This window comes from Psittacula echo, assembly GCF_963264785.1.
Source record: "Psittacula echo genome assembly, chromosome: 5".
NCBI classification, from domain to species: Eukaryota; Metazoa; Chordata; class Aves; order Psittaciformes; family Psittacidae; genus Psittacula; species Psittacula echo.
The window spans coordinates 5,709,780-5,725,081 of record NC_137739.1 but is presented as its reverse complement, the minus strand read 5'-3'; the positions used below and the strand labels follow the sequence as shown (position 1 = coordinate 5,725,081).

The 15,302-nt window shown below is 47.4% G+C and overlaps 1 protein-coding gene across 5 annotated transcripts in view; it reads right to left on the bottom strand.

The window, feature by feature from the left end:
* Positions 1-34: 34 nt before the first annotated feature.
* The window catches only part of INTS1 (integrator complex subunit 1), a 39,115-nt gene continuing 23,847 nt past the window's right edge, over positions 35-15,302 (bottom strand). For 4 of the 5 annotated variants that reach the window (XM_080617263.1, XM_080617265.1, XM_080617264.1 and 1 more), the window contains 10 exons: positions 14,559-14,682; positions 13,936-14,069; positions 13,360-13,552; positions 12,970-13,097; positions 12,362-12,474; positions 11,698-11,811; positions 10,754-10,824; positions 9,553-9,644; positions 9,327-9,436; positions 8,347-8,920 (listed from right to left, as the gene is read on the bottom strand). In XM_080617263.1, coding sequence (XP_080473389.1) covers positions 8,805-8,920; positions 9,327-9,436; positions 9,553-9,644; positions 10,754-10,824; positions 11,698-11,811; positions 12,362-12,474; positions 12,970-13,097; positions 13,360-13,552; positions 13,936-14,069; positions 14,559-14,682 — 1,195 coding nt within the window. In that variant the 3' untranslated portion in view covers positions 8,347-8,804. Of the gene's footprint in view, positions 50-249; positions 308-3,070; positions 3,124-8,346; positions 8,921-9,326; positions 9,437-9,552; positions 9,645-10,753; positions 10,825-11,697; positions 11,812-12,361; positions 12,475-12,969; positions 13,098-13,359; positions 13,553-13,935; positions 14,070-14,558; positions 14,683-15,302 lie in introns of those variants that run through there. The other variant, XR_013956778.1, reaches the window with a different exon arrangement.

The following is a 15,302-nucleotide window of genomic DNA, read 5'->3' as shown; positions in this document are numbered from 1 at the left end:
AGGAGGAGGAGGGAGGATGAAGCACGGCTGCCCTGTGGCCTCGTCGTGGCTAAGGAACGAGGGGAGCCGGCCATGGGCTGTTACCATCACCTGCGGCCACATTCGGCCCCTGTCCCTGCAGAAGGGGATGGATGGGGATGGCGGGTGAGGCAACCACCCGCCTTGGTGCTGTCCAGGCCATGGCCAGCATCACAATCACCAACACACAACGGCTGCCCCATGACATGCACATCACGCACCGTAACTCACCCGGCCTCACGCGGCTGACAAAACGGCAGAAGAGACAAGGTAACGCTTGAAGAGCTGCCTATAAATTAGATTAAAATAATTAATAATACATACATTAATGGGGTTTCTATGACATGATATGGATAATATACATTAATATATAAATACCTCACAAATAATTCAGTGTGTTCCCATTTCATCAACAATCACCGGCCAATGTATTTACTTTATGGTAAGGATTATACATTTCATTATAAATGGCTTGCTGGGCATGTCAGCAACTTTTACATCTCCATTCACTTTATTATTAATGGTTTCCTGAACAGTAACAGCATAATAATGCACACAATGCGGCATGAATATTTGATGCGGCATCTATAGTCTCCCATTTATCATTTATAACAGGCTACAAAAACATTATAAAACATTTATTACAAATTTATAGATCACTTTATACTAAAACAAAGCTGTGTTATAAATACATTATTAATCCTTTATGCCATTTATAGGAATCCCTTGTAATAAGGCCTTAGCATATGTTGCTGCACAACCGTAACAAGAACGGTGTGGCAAGGAGGAAGCACAGCACAGTGAGCCTGCTCCAGAGCACTGGGTGTATTCTGTGAAGGAAAGCATGAACATCTGCACTCAAAATTAATCAGACTACCAAGGGACCAATCAAAAGAAATGCTGGATTAACTCAAAAGGCTTTTTTTTACCCACTCCCTTGGAAAAGATGCTTGCTTTCTTGGAAACTTGCAGCGCTGGAGCCCTGGAAGCTGAGCTGTCCTGCTTCATTTCCACACCACCTTTTCATTAGATTGATAACAGAAAGCCAACTGGCTAATGATGGGCAGCCCTTCCCATCCTCTGTCCTCAGGTAGCTTAGGGCTTGAAATAAGGAGGATGCAAAGGGGTTAGGAAATGCATTTGGTGGGGTTTCTTTTTGTAAGTCTCAAAGACTGTTTTGTTTAGCAGCGCACAGCCCCCCGCCGTGCTTGCAATCTATACAGTGCAGCGCTGGGAAATGAGGAGAAGAAAATGATGTTTGAAAATGGGAGTTGTTGCCAATCGCTGGTAGTACAAACAGTGAGAAGCAGCTTCAGAGCTCAGCTTTGACACAGCTGTAGTTACCCCTTTCAGATTTAATGGCCCAGATGGGGCACGGCCCAGGGAATGATATTGAGCTTTTTAAAAACTATATTTGTTTAACATGACAATCTGTCTTCTCACAAACCCAGCTTAATGAGTCGATGTGGTTGCTCCCTTCTCATTACCCTGTGCTTTGGGAAGGGGCAGCTGGGGCTGGGTAGCAGGAGACACAGACCCATGGAGCAGAAAGCCAGGCTGGACTCTGAGACCAGCTGTGATGTTCTGTGCATCACAGGCCACTGCATTTCACCTCATCCCTCCCTGCACTGAGCTTGGTCATCTGTGTTTGGCCACAACAGTTGTATCAGGAAGGCATCCAGGCTTGCAAACACCAGAAGAAACTATTAGCTGCTGGCTCCAAGCTGTGCATCCCACAGAGGGTTAGGTTGAAGGTACAGCCCTTGGTACACCAGAAGAATCAGGTCTGCATTATGCACTAAGGTGATTAAAATGACATTGCTGAAGGAGTTAGCTAAGGCAGTAATAGTATTACTACTGGCCCAATAATGGCTTTTCAAAACACAGGCATCAGCGACTTGGTGCAGTGTTCTTAGTTGGTGATTAAGGGAAGCTCTGCGGGAGTTTATAGCAATGATGAGTCTTTAATGTACCAACAGGTAAACTAACAAGCACTCGAGGGAGGAACAGGGCAGGAAGGGAGCAGAGCTGCCTGTGCAGCTGCCTACTATTACCCACAACCACTCTTCTCCTAGGATATTCCTCGTGGGATGATGCTTACAAATCCCTTCTCTGTTTTGTACTTTTCCCTTCTACAACTTTTCCTTGTAGGAGCCTTATATATCCTCCTCTGTTTCGTGGACCTTACCCACACCCATTGAGCTGTTCCTAGTGCTGCTGGGTGAGATTTCCTACCAGCTCACTGCCAGCTCATGGAGCAGAGCGTGTCCTGCAAGCACAGGATCCCCTAGATCCCTTCCTAAGGCATGTTTGGAAGCTTGTGGGAGAGTAGCAGTCCACAGACATGGACTGATTTATTCTTTTCTACTAAAGGAGATACATCTCCTTTTCTTTCTCTTCCTTTTCAGTTCTCTTCCTAGATACCAAACTGCAATAGAGAAATGCTGAGTGCTTCCTGATGGTTGTTTTGACTATGAGTGATGGGGACCACCCTCTGCCATTGCCTCTTAAATTTATCCTGGTTCCTATATGCAGCAGACTGGACTTTAGTGTTAGTAGAGAGAAAAACTTAACTATATGACTAGGACCACTCTAAAGCCCAAAGAAAAACAACCAATGTTTGTTTGAGGACTTCAGTTAGAGGGAAAGGGTGGATTCCTTATACCAGGCAATGTGGGGCCTCATGAAGCTGAAAATGAAGGAGTTTTTCTCATAAGAGAATGAAACGTTACAGAAAAACCACATCTTTTAACTACTGTGGGAAATCAGCTGATCAAACTGAGCTACTTTGTCGTTGTGCTGCAGGCTGTACACAGGGCTGTTCACTCCCAACAACAGGAATTGTGTGTTGTAGCCAAAAGCTCCCATACATTCCCATGCCAATGACCTGTAATAAATTGAGGGATTCAAAACGAGAAGGAAAAAGTATGCATCTCATCAGTAACATGCCTCATCAGCTCTCCCTTCCCAGAAGGCAGCCAGGCTGACTCCAGAGAGACGGAAAGGCCTAAGCCAGAGAAAAGAAAGCCCCAACAGTTTCACAGCTACTCACACAGAAATGCTTCCCCACGACACCCGCCTCTCCTCCGAGTCTGGTAGTTTGACCTGCAAAGTAGCCCAGAATAAACAAAGCTATTACGAAATTCAAGTCTGAACACGAATTCCCACTCAAATAATGTGAAAGTGAAACGTGAATTTATGGGAACTGGCCCTTCAGTGAATCTCTCCATGACACGTACCTCTCAGAAGCTCATCAATGGTAAATCCGTAACCCTAGAACCTCAAAATCAGTGAGCGCCAGAGCTCACTGTGTCCTGTCGCCCAGGTACAACACAATGCCACGTGGAAAAAATGTCACGTTTTCCCTCCTGCCCACTGGCTTTCCTGTTCTCCAAAACAGCGAGGTGAGGTCAATGTCAGGAAGTGATTCCCAGGCAACAAGGATGAGAAACTGCTCCTCACGTGCTGCATCTTACACACCAAGTGAGAAGGAAAAGGCCGCAAACAGCTGCTTGGTGGGGTACCAGAGTATCCCAGGGAGTTAGAAGCAGCTCTTCAAGAACACTGGGGATTGGTGTTTGTTTTAGGTGACCTCCCCTCCTCTTCCAAGAAGGCTGAAGTGCGTGGTGCTGATCCCCAATCAATGCACTGCCATTGCAGAATGCCCTCCCCATCCGCTTCACTGTTCTTATCAGAAAGCGAAAGTGAAGGTGTGTTTTGGCAATGAAAACCTGTTTGAATACAAGACTGAGTGAGGTGACCTGTATTTATCATTGCATCACCATGGGAGCAGGACCCACCCTGGCTGCTTTGAAATGCTGTGCCTTATCAGCAGAGCAGAGTTTACAGCCTGCAAACCAATAACATTTGTTAGAGATTAACAGCATTAACATGGTGAAACAAAGAAGCACTTTGTCTCTTCCAAGCTCACTGTGGACATGAATAAGTGAGGTCTCCTTTTGCTAGTGGTGGGGATAAACAAGAACTCGTTCTCGTTTCGCAAGAAGACAAAGACCACTCATCATTCAACTTACTGCTGACCTCCAAAATCCAGCTGGAACCTCACTTTGGAAGAGAGTCCAGCGCTTACCTCAGGTTACTAACTTCATAGTAATGATGTCCTTGAGATAACTTTAAAGGCCAGAACTTTGCACTTTTGTCCTGAATTGATGAGAAAACTTACAAATTTCATTATTTCCACCCAGGAAGAAAACCTGAAGCATCATGTGCTTTATGTGGAGGAAAACAGGGGCACCCATGAGAAGTCTATTCAAACTCTTTGGTCCTGGCCTAGCAGTGTGACCACTGCACGGTCCTTCAAGGCCATGTGTGTGTCCCTATGTTGAACTGATGTAGAACAGGGAAGCACTACAAGCTCTACAAGGCACCTCATGGTAGCTGCAGTTCAAGGTGTCCTACTCACCCGGTGCTGAGTGCCTTTACAGGTGTCACTCCTCTCTGAAGACGTTCCAAGTAAAACCATAAGCATCACTTTAGGTTTTAAATCTCATTATTGGTTAAAAAAAAAAGGAGAGAAAGGGAGGTAATTTTATTACTCTTATGGTATGTTTTCCATTATTTGCATAATTGTTTAATGCTAATAAGACAATTAGCAATTCTTACAGCTTAATAATTACCCAGCAGTGGCGGGCCTGTTGTAGCTTAATGAATTTTTTAATTGTTGCTGGGGGTCTTGATGGTTTTTTGCCCAATTTCTTCTTGTGTTAGAGATGCTGTTCATGCAAACAGGGTAATGCCAAAGGCAATACAGCACCAGCTACACAGGGCAGGCAGCTACAGTATTATAAAGGTCTCTTGAATTTGAAAGGAGGGGAAAACACAAGCTCTATATTCTGCTGCTTTAGGGCCAAATTAGCTAAATACACAGAGAGGCAATGCAGAGATTTAAAATTCAGCCCCCCTTAGGTAAATACTATCGCTAGAGAAGCCAGGCTACTCAGCTGGTGTGGGGCTGGCTTTGACATCCCCAAAGCTAAAACAACTCTAGCCATTTTCAGCTTTTGGTGAACAATTGCTCGAGTTAAGCATGAATCACACCACCCTGAACTGTGGCGTGGTCAGAAGGAAGTTAACTGAGGGCAGGCAGGGATGGCGTTTGTCACTGACGGAGGTCACGGATGAGATTGGCTGGAGGAAGAGGATGGCGGGGGCCCAGGAATAGACACCACAGCCCACATTTACACACAGGCAGCTAGTAGTGGAGGTGGCTTTCCTCTTCTTTTTTTTCCCCCATGAGATTTCTTGCATGCTGTTACTTGCAGAATGAGGTTCTCTTTCTCTTTTGTTCCTCTTTTTCAATGGCTGGCAAAATGCTGAAACCACAAAATCCCAGTTGCTGCTGTAACCTGTACACCTCTCCCTGTATTTCCGCCGTTGATGTAGCAGGTTGGGCAGATTTGCCTCTGAGCTCAGTGCTGGGACTCTTCCAGCTCCCCAGCACCAAGCGTGCCCCAGAGGCAGCTGCCACTGAGTCAGGAGCATGCATTAGTCATGACCTCAGAGCAGCTTCCAGTATCTGAAGGAGATTATAGTGATAGGACAAGGGGTGATGGGTTCAAACTTAAACAGGGGAAGTTCAGGTTGGATATAAGGAAGAAGTTCTTTACTGTGAGGGTGGTGAGGCACTGGAACAGGTTGCCCAAAGAAGTGGTAAATGCCCCATCCCTGGCAGTGTTCAAGGCCAGGTTGGACAGAGCATTGGGCAACATGGTCTAGTGTGAGGTGTCCCTGCCCATGGCAGAGGGTTGGAACTGGGTGATCTTAAGCTCCTTTCCAACTCAAACCATTCTGATTCTATGCCCTGCACCAGACCTGGCAGAACATGGTATGGTCAGGTTAGAGATGCCTCCAGCCGGTGCAGTGAAGATCCATCATGTGCATGCTGGACAAGTGTCCATCTCCCTTCAAAGGCTGCCACATCTGGGTCAGAAAAACATTTTATCTTTGCAGCAGAGAGGAATGATTTGCATCAGGAAACCATCACAAAAGGTGCCTGGTGTTTGTAGGGGATTTGTGATCCCTTGATTCCCGCACCAGGAGGTGGGACCTGGTCACCTCTGTGAGGAAGCAGCTGGGCTTCAAGAGGACCTGACCTGAATGCCATCACAACATGGGCGAGGAGACGTCATATCCCCCTCCTCTCAAGCCTTGGCTCTTGTGCTGCAGCCTGCCTGCACCATGCCACCACCTCCACAGGCTGGGCCAGGAACAGCCCTGCAAACCTGCTCACCACTCCTCTCCACCAGCTCTCCTTGAAGACTGAGATGGCTCCAGCTCCCAGGAGGAGCCCGGCAGACCCATGAAGGATACCCCCTGTCAGCTCAGCAGGGATGGGAGGAGACAAAGCGCTCAGCCAGGCGGAGATGAAAGTTACACAGCACAGATTAGAAGGCGGGCGAGTGTCAGGGCATCAGTAACGCCGTCGCTAAGGGTTTTAGAGCTGTCACAGCTGCCTTCTCAGACAGGAGGAAAGAGCTCCTGCCCTGAGCTGTCTGCACAGCCGGGCACCCCTTGACAGCTCTGTTCTCAGCACTCATCTGGTTTTGGTGATGTGCTTCAAGCCAGGGCAACCCGCTCAGCTCCACTGCATCCAAGCAGAGGGTGGCAGCAGAGCAAACTCATCATAGGAACATTGAATACAGCAAAAAGGAGAGAGATCAAGAAGTTATAGACAATGCTTCTGTACTGGGAGATCTACAGGAAGGCACAGTTCTGCAGAGTAACTTCTTCCCATGTTCCTTCTCTTTGAATTTGATTCCTGATCTCCCAAAAGATGATGTCTGCTGCTGCTGATAGAGATCCTCCTTCCACCTTCTTCTCAGACATCTCTCTCCACACTGCCCTACAAAGCCTGGCTGTCCTGATCATCAAGTAGTTCTGCCAACATCCAAGCATGCCCTGCTCCTCCAAACCTGGCATCCTGGAGCTGGTCAGCTCACAGCAGGCATCACCAGAGTAGAATATGGGGCCAGCCACACAATTTGTTTTTACACGTAAGTGTTTCTAGTTGTAGCCCTGGAGCTTGATTTCTAGAAAGCCCCATTACAGGAAGGATCTTCACTGAAGCACCACTACTTTGACTCATCATCTTTGTGCGGTAAGCCTTGAGACATCATTCTTGCTCCTTTATTCAAAGTCCTGTGAAAAGCCCTTTTCCAGCCAGTCCCCCAAATTCCCAGTTGCTCTAGGCCCACAGCAGCACCAAAAGAACCACTTCCCTGCTCTGACAGAGCAGTGCCTTAATGATGTCTGATAAGGGACTGAGGTAAGAGAAGTCGGTAATCTCACTGGGAACCCTTTGGACAGGCATTAATCCTGCTGTCACTGAGCCCCTCAGGAAAACCGTTTCAATTACTCGATCTTCAGCTGTTTCTCCACATAATTTATATGTAGCTAATTGCCACAGTAGTGGCTCTGGATGTGAAGCAGATGCTGCTGAGGAAAGGAAGCATGTTGCATCCTTAAGTGATGGCTCTAGTCTTTATTTAAAGGCAAGGCATCTTACGTTTGATGAGAGGTTCAGATCTCTCCCTCTTCTTCTCCACCTCTCTGCAAAGCCTGCTGGACATTCATTCCTATTTTGACAGATCAGCACAAGGGCTCAGCTGTGGTGCTCCTCATTTGCAAGGATGGATGGTATTTCTCCACCCATCAGGACACAACTCCTGCTACCAGCAAGGAGACACACTTGTCTACAACCATCTATCCAGAATACTACACAAATTCTCTACTAACAAAGTGGAGTGCCAGAGAAATAGAGACAAACATGAAAGCAAACTGGTGACTAGACTTAAGCAAGACTGGAGAACAAACATACATGGCAGTTATTTCTCTGGAGCAGAGGGAAGGAAGACACCTCCTCTTCTGTTCTCAAATGACAGCTGGCAAGTAAGCCACCATCCCTATCAGCACACAAGGACCAGAGAGCAGTGGTCAGAAGAGTCACAGGGAGGAAGTGGTGGATCCCAAAGAGGAAATCCGACTGCTTGTCTGAAGACTCCACTGTGATAGCAGCCAGTTGCTGGGATGTTTGCAGAGGTACCAAGAAGTTTTCTGCAGTTGTTTTTAACCTCTTAAAAGTCATCCTGTCAGCAGCTGGTGCTGACTAAACTCACCTATGACACCTCACTGACCTTTCTAAACCTCTTTGCCACACATTCTGTAAAAGGCCAAGACAGCTCTGTGAGCATTTGTCCATGGAGACAGGTCTTCCAGAGATGCTTTGTCTAGAATAACAAGAGGTGGAAGAACACAGAGAGAGGGATGTGAAGCTACACCCAAGGCAGCACAAAGCAGAGCAAGGCACAATGGAAACAAAGAGAATTTTAATTAAAAAACCAAACACCCATCCCCAGAAAACAAAATAGTTTCTCCCCCTGCACAGATCTGCATGTTCCCTCCAACAAAGAGAATGCAGACTTCAAGTGCAAGGGCCAGCGCTCCCTTCTGCTCTTCCAGCAGCTCTCCTTCTTGGAGACACAACAAAACAACCAACCAACGGCCACTGCCCCAAGACCCCATGAAGGAAGTGGTCCCTGTTTGGCACAATGTTCAGGAGATAAGCAATAATGTCTTAGCCAGACAGACTGCCCCTTTCTGCTCTTCATCAGCACACTCTCCTTTTCCAGCAGTCTGGCTTGCTACATCACCTCTTTACATCTCCAGCACATGGGCTGAAATACACTGTCTTCTTACAGGACTTCAACGCAGCTGCTGAGTCCAGTTCAATTAATTCCTCTGGAACTGGAGGTCCCAGAACCACATGTTCATATCATGGCCTCCATGTGCAGAACCTTCAAGGCCTCTGAAATCTGAGAGCTGGTGTCAATCTGGCCATACATCCCCACCAGGAAGGCCCTGTGCAGTAACACTGCGGCATGCTCTGTGAAAGGGAAAGAGAGCGTGAGGACTGACCCAAGAGCTCCAACGTGCCAGCAAGAGCAATCCACCAACAAACATGGGGATGAATGCAGCTGTGCCATAAGAAGGTGGCACAATCCACCATTTAACAGCTCTGTGGTTATGTGATCACACGAGGGATCACAACTCGGAGAAGGTTATAAGGGATCAAATCTACTCCAAGGAAGCCTTTCTTGCCTCTATGACAAATCTCCCCTGTGATGCTCAGATCAAAGCTATTATTGATATAATCACCTGCATATTTGATGGCCTGGTCTAGGCAACCCTGACCCTTGGCAACTTCCCAGGGAGGCTGTTCCCAGCACAGGAGCCCAGCTTTGACCCTTGTGAGGCCAAGCATGCACCAAAGGTGACAGATATCAACTTACCTTGGCAAAGAAGTGTGTATTCAGGCAGATTTCTCAGTGCTGTCTGCACCACCTCAAAGTCTCGGCTGCCAAGGCAATACATGAAGGTGGGAAGGAAGTCTGCAGCAATGCTGGGAGTAAAACATGACAGTGTCAGTACAGTCCAGATCACCATCAACAGGCATTCAAGATGAGCAGCTAGGGCCCATCAGTGACTCGAGACAGCTTGAGTTCCAGTGGGCCTCACCTAGGGTTGTTCTGAATGGAGCGCAAAGCCAGGCTGAAGGCCAGATTTCGGCAGGACTCCTCTGATGAACTCATCAGCTTCTGTAGGTTTGTCTGAAAGAAGATGCACAAATCAGGACCACAGGGCCAGCCAGAAAGCTGGCCTCACACTTGCATTACTACCCCTCCAGCACCAATCCAGCCCAACACACATCCAGCAGGTACTGGCTGAGCCAGAAAATCCCTCTTTGTAAGAAGGATTATCCTGTTTTTGAACACTTTAAAGCATCTTTCTGTAATCTTATTCCACGTGGGTTAGCTGAGTTTTCCCCTGGCTGCAGTGTTTTCAACAGAGCTGTTTTGCTGTCTCCCCAGTACCAGGAAGAAGACAGAGGGTTAATTCTTCCTCTGACAAAGAAAAGTTAAAGTGGATGATGGCAGACCCAGTATGCAACGGAGAGAAGAGGGTAGGAAGTAAATACTGCCTGCTGTCAGAAGGCCTAACTGAAGTGATGCTCCAACCACCACCCAAAAAGCAGAGGAAGGGTAGTACTTGAGCTGGCTGTGCAACACAGACTCTGGTGAGAAGAACCTCTTCCTTCCAGTGGCAGTTTGAGACACTGCATCAAAAGCAGTGTGACCAGCAGGTCGAAGGAGGTGATCCTGCCCCTCTACTCTGCTCCCATGAGACCCCACTTGGAGTATTGTGTTCAGTTCTGGTGTCCTCAACATAAAAAGGACATGGAACTCTTGGAACAAGGCCAGAGGAGAGCCACGAGGATGATCAGGGGACTGGAGCACCTCCTGTATGGAGACAGGCTGAGAAAGTTGGGGCTGTTCAGCCTGGAGAAGAGAAGGCTGCGTGGAGACCTCATAGCAGCCTTCCAGTATCTGAATGAGGCGTATAAGGATGCTGGGGAGGGACTCTGCATTAGGGACTGTAGTGACAGGACAAGGGGAAATGGGTTAAAACTTAAACAGGGGGGAAGTTTAGATTGGATATAAGGAAGAAGTTCTTTACTGTAAGGGTGGTGAGGCACTGGAACAGGTTGCCCAAGGAAGTTGTGAATGCTCCATCCCTGCCAGTGTTCAAGGCCAGGTTGGACAGAGCCTTGGGTGCCATGGTTTAGTGTGAGGTGTCCCTGCCCATGGCAGGGGGTTGGAACTGGATGATCTTAAGGTCCTTTCCAACCCTAACTATTCTGTGATTCTATAATACTCACAGCAAAAAAGGACAGAATTTCTGGCCTCCGTCTGGACATCTCATCAATGTCTGTCAGCACCTCCAGGATGTCTGGTGGAAGACACAGGTTGAAAGAGGTGCCTGAAATTCACTGATCCAGCACAGGATCTTTTTCGTTTTCCCTACAAATCCAGTCTCCCAAGCAGTCAAGTTTTCCCACCTGTCTTTATGACACAGAACTAATGTAATACAGACAGCTCTTCAAAAAGCATGAGAACAGGTAGGTCACGTGCCAGATCAGCACATCCCAACCTGCACAGCCAGAAGTCACCAGCACTGTCATGCCACAGGCAAGAGAAGGAGTGGGGTGTGAGGTTTCAATTCCAAAACACCCTCTTCTGAAGTTAACTGAAGGATCTTTACAGAAAGGTTCTTTCAAAAACACGTCCAAGCAGGATTTCTTCCCCTTACTTCTAGTGTGGAAAGAAAACTGTCACCCCAATACTACAACTTAGGTCTGAACACTGGACACCTGCAATTTCAGAGACCTTTGGAGAAAAAGCACGTTGTTCCCATATGTCAGGTTAACACCGTTCTCTTCCATGAAGGCCCTTTGGGGATTTCTAACAAAATCCTGCTTCTCATCAGTTTGGTATTTTCATATCACTAAAAAAAATGGCATTCCTATTAGCACTGCAGATCTGGCTCTAAATGAACTGCTTGAATTACTTCTATCTCCCAGAGCACTTACAAGATGCTTGAAGAGCCCCAAAACAGAGCAGCACTGCTAAGTGATAACAGCATCATCATAAGCCTCTGTCACAGCAAGTTATGGACAAGTTCTAACGAAACAAAACCACATCCTAACTGCTGGAGACTTCCAAACACAAGGAAGCTAGCCTGTAGCTGACAGGTAAGTCACAGGGTTGGCATATGCCTGCATTTGCCCTGCATCTTTGTACAGTTCTGCAGGTCCTCACTTACCCTCAACTGTTTGGCCTCTAGAGAGCCTCTTCATGTATGGGGCCATTTCAGCTGGCGTGAGAGGAGTGAAGAGAGACACACTGACCAGGGGGAGAGAGCCAGCTGCTGCTTCATCTGGGGGAAAAGAGAGAGAACAGGTCACTCCCCAGAGTCCAGGTAGCTTTAACAGTGAGACAGGTCCAGTATTCCCTACCAGTACAGCAGTGTATCACAAGCCAATCAGCAATACTGTAATACAGTTCCTGGCTTTCACACTGCATCACTGCACCTTATGGTACCCCTCAGCTGACACAAAGGAACCTTCCCAAGCTGTTTCAATACGGAGTGTTTTTCCCATGCAAGTTGTAAACAGTGGAGAAGTGGATTTACCCTTAGAATCTCCTGATAGGTAAATCCTTAAGTGTAGCTAAGGAAGGCAAAACCCACAACAATGAAATTTGCCTTTGTTAAGAGCTGTTTTCCTGCTCCAGTAATCATACCACTGACCCATCCCAGATACCGGTTCCAAACTGTATGAGTATACAGGTGACATCCTCCACTCTAAATACCCTTTCATTAGGCTGGTACGAGAAGAACAAGCACAGCATACAGCGCATAAAAGCATCTGTGCTCCAAAACATATTGCAAGTTCAGCTGGAATAACATTCCCCCCACTCAGACTCACCATCCTTCTCTTCATCAGAGCCCCTATCCAAGACACCACTCTTACTAGGCAGACTCAGCCCAGCCAGGAGGGACTTCAACATTGCGAGGTCACTGTTGTCCGATGACAGGTCACTGGGGGAAGAGATGTCATGTTTAGCTTTCAACAGCAGTAAGGGCACAAGGAAAAGTAACAGCACATGTATGTACACTAAAATGAATCATTTCTCAGAAACAGCAACAAGACTTTTCCTTTTGTCATAACTGGAACTCAAATGTATTTTCCCCCCATACCTGCAGGTGGGACCCTGCAGCCACCACTGAGGGAAAAGACCCTCCTGCTGGCCCTCTGGAAATGACTCCAGGGCACTATAGGGCCTCATTAGGAGGTTTATGCCATTATGTGAGTTGAAATCATTATCTGACCTCCTTGGACTAAGCTTTCACCAATAAGAAGGGATATGCTGCTCATCTCAGTAGAGGCATCAGGGAGCTAAGGGTGAAAAGTGCCATATTAATAGCTACTTTGTCACATTCATATGCTGTCTTCTGTCCCATTAGCTCATGGCAGCCTGACTGTGCAAGTTCTCCACCAGATAAACCACGGGCTACTGGAGTAAGGAAGCTTACTGGAGTGGATCCGAGTGCTTCTGCAAGAAGGAGACAGCTGCCTGGGCATTGCATGTGATGTACTTGTGGATAAACTGCACAAACTTGCTGATGAAGGCAGCCAGGTGCCGTGAGGACTTTCTGTAGTTCTGAGGAAGGATTGAGAAGATGAGAGTTAACAAAAGAAAAACAACAGTGAGGCACTGCCCCATCCTACACCTCTGAGGTACCAGGGGGTAGCTTCGTTATCTCCTGCCTCCTCTTTAAGCTCTCCAAAGTACTTTCTTGTTCTTAGGTATATGAAAGTTTTCCCTCCAAACAGGAGAGAGCTGGGCTTGCCCTGTGTTACAGGAGCTTCTCCATCTAGTGGCTGGCAGCCCGAACGTGGAAGGGGAGCAGGGACTTTCCTACCAGCAGCAGACGAATGAAGGACAGGAGACAGTCCCATAGTGCCGCCTGGTGCTCGTTCTGGAAGACCTGCGGCTGGAGCAGCTCCAGGATCCCCAGGACGTGGATGAAGAAGGTCAAGTGGTTCTGCTGCCTGAACTCCTGGAAATTGAGGTGAACACGGCCGTGCAGCAGTGCTGCAATCATTGGCAAGTGCCTGAAACACCAAACACAAGAAAATCCTGATCTAGCCTCTTTCTAGAAACAATTACATATTGTTACACCTCAGTTCCTGGAAGGAAGCGTCCCTTATCCTCTTCCCAGGGTTCTGGATTTCATCCCCGTATCCATAGAATCAGCAAGCCCTATTTCCCACTCACATTCTGTTCTCTAGTTTCCAATTCCAAGAGGACTGCTCCTGGACAGACATGGAGCCAAAATAGGTGCTGCCTCATTGTAAGAGGTACCACTTTGCTGCCCTTGAACATGGATTCTATCACAATCACGATGATTGCAGCAAGGTTGTTCCCCTTCTAGGACATGGGTGAATACTTCTCAATGAACTCCAGCTACACAGAGGATGAAAGGGAAGAGCAGTACCTGAGAAGTAGGATGGGATGAGCCACAGCTAGCTTCCTGCAGGCCATATTGGCATCCCACACGCGGCTTTCTGATGACTTGGAGTCATTGGTGTCTGCAAGGAGGTTAATGAATCTGTGAACCAGGGCATCGAGCTAGAAGAAAAGCAGTGAGTACACAGTTAAGAAGTTTAAAGCACAAGCCCCTGGCTCTTCAGCAGCATTTCCCAATTCCTTTCCAACTACAGAGGGGGGTAACAGAAATCAGTTTCAAGTAGAATCTGCGAGCAGATGCAACGTACCAGCTGGCACAAGATCTGAAGTCCACAGTCCCTACAGACATCAAAGCAGGATCCAGTGCCTGCACACTTGTGCTTTACAGAAGCTTGTGGAGCTTAAACTATTTCATGGAAAGACATTGCAAAATGAACCAGACCTGAACCCTCCGCTCCTAAGAGTGCATGCAGGGAGGGAGCAACAGAAGAGCAAGGTAAAGAAACCAAGTGACCCAGGAAGCTTTTGCCAATCCTATCTTTTTTGCCAGGACTGTCCTTTGCCAGTCCTTGATGTCAGTTCTGGGCATCAAGATAGCATCCACTCTGGGTATACAACTAGAAAGGGGCCTTCCTGTATCTCTAACTTTACCTTGCAAGTGCTGCTGTCTCTGGCTCCTTCACTGGTGAGAAGCATCTCAGGCAAAGGCACAAGGAGCTCAGGTAGTTGCAGGTATATCTGAAGAAGAAGGTCCTGGCAGCATTTTCCCACAGAGCTGAAGAAAAAAGGGAGAGGTCAGCAACTGGTTACTATATTAGTTCTGACATCTCAGACCCATCAGATTAGTAACAGCCTTCCTGCATATGGCCGGCAGACCATGTAAAAGAGCAGCCACTGATAATGCGGACCAGTGCTTTTTCAGCTCTTGCTTCTTCTGACCTACTCAAATCATTCAGAGTCTACAGGGATCCATCCACACGCTATGGGGATGCATCATTAGACCATCTGGAGTTAGAACACTGCAGTTACAAAGGGGCACAGGACAAGAAAGCTCTGCTTACATCTCGAGTGAAGAGTTCCTGCACATGGTACTCATGGTCACTCCCATCCCAACTGGAAGAGTAGTCAGAATTAGAACTATTCAGACTAGCCAGCATCTTCTCTACACACCTGCCCTCCATAAAATCCTGGCACAGGCTGTACTGGGAGGCAGTACAATGCAGTGGCAACTGAGATTACTCAGTATCTTTTCTAACACCACCATCAATGAGGTTAGAATTAGGTCAGTCTGTTTCACTGCCACAAACACAGCATCTTCCTGTTCTTCCCACAGTGCTAACATAGCTGTTAGGAAGCAATCTAGTCTCCATTCAGAAAGCAATCATAATGGTGCAG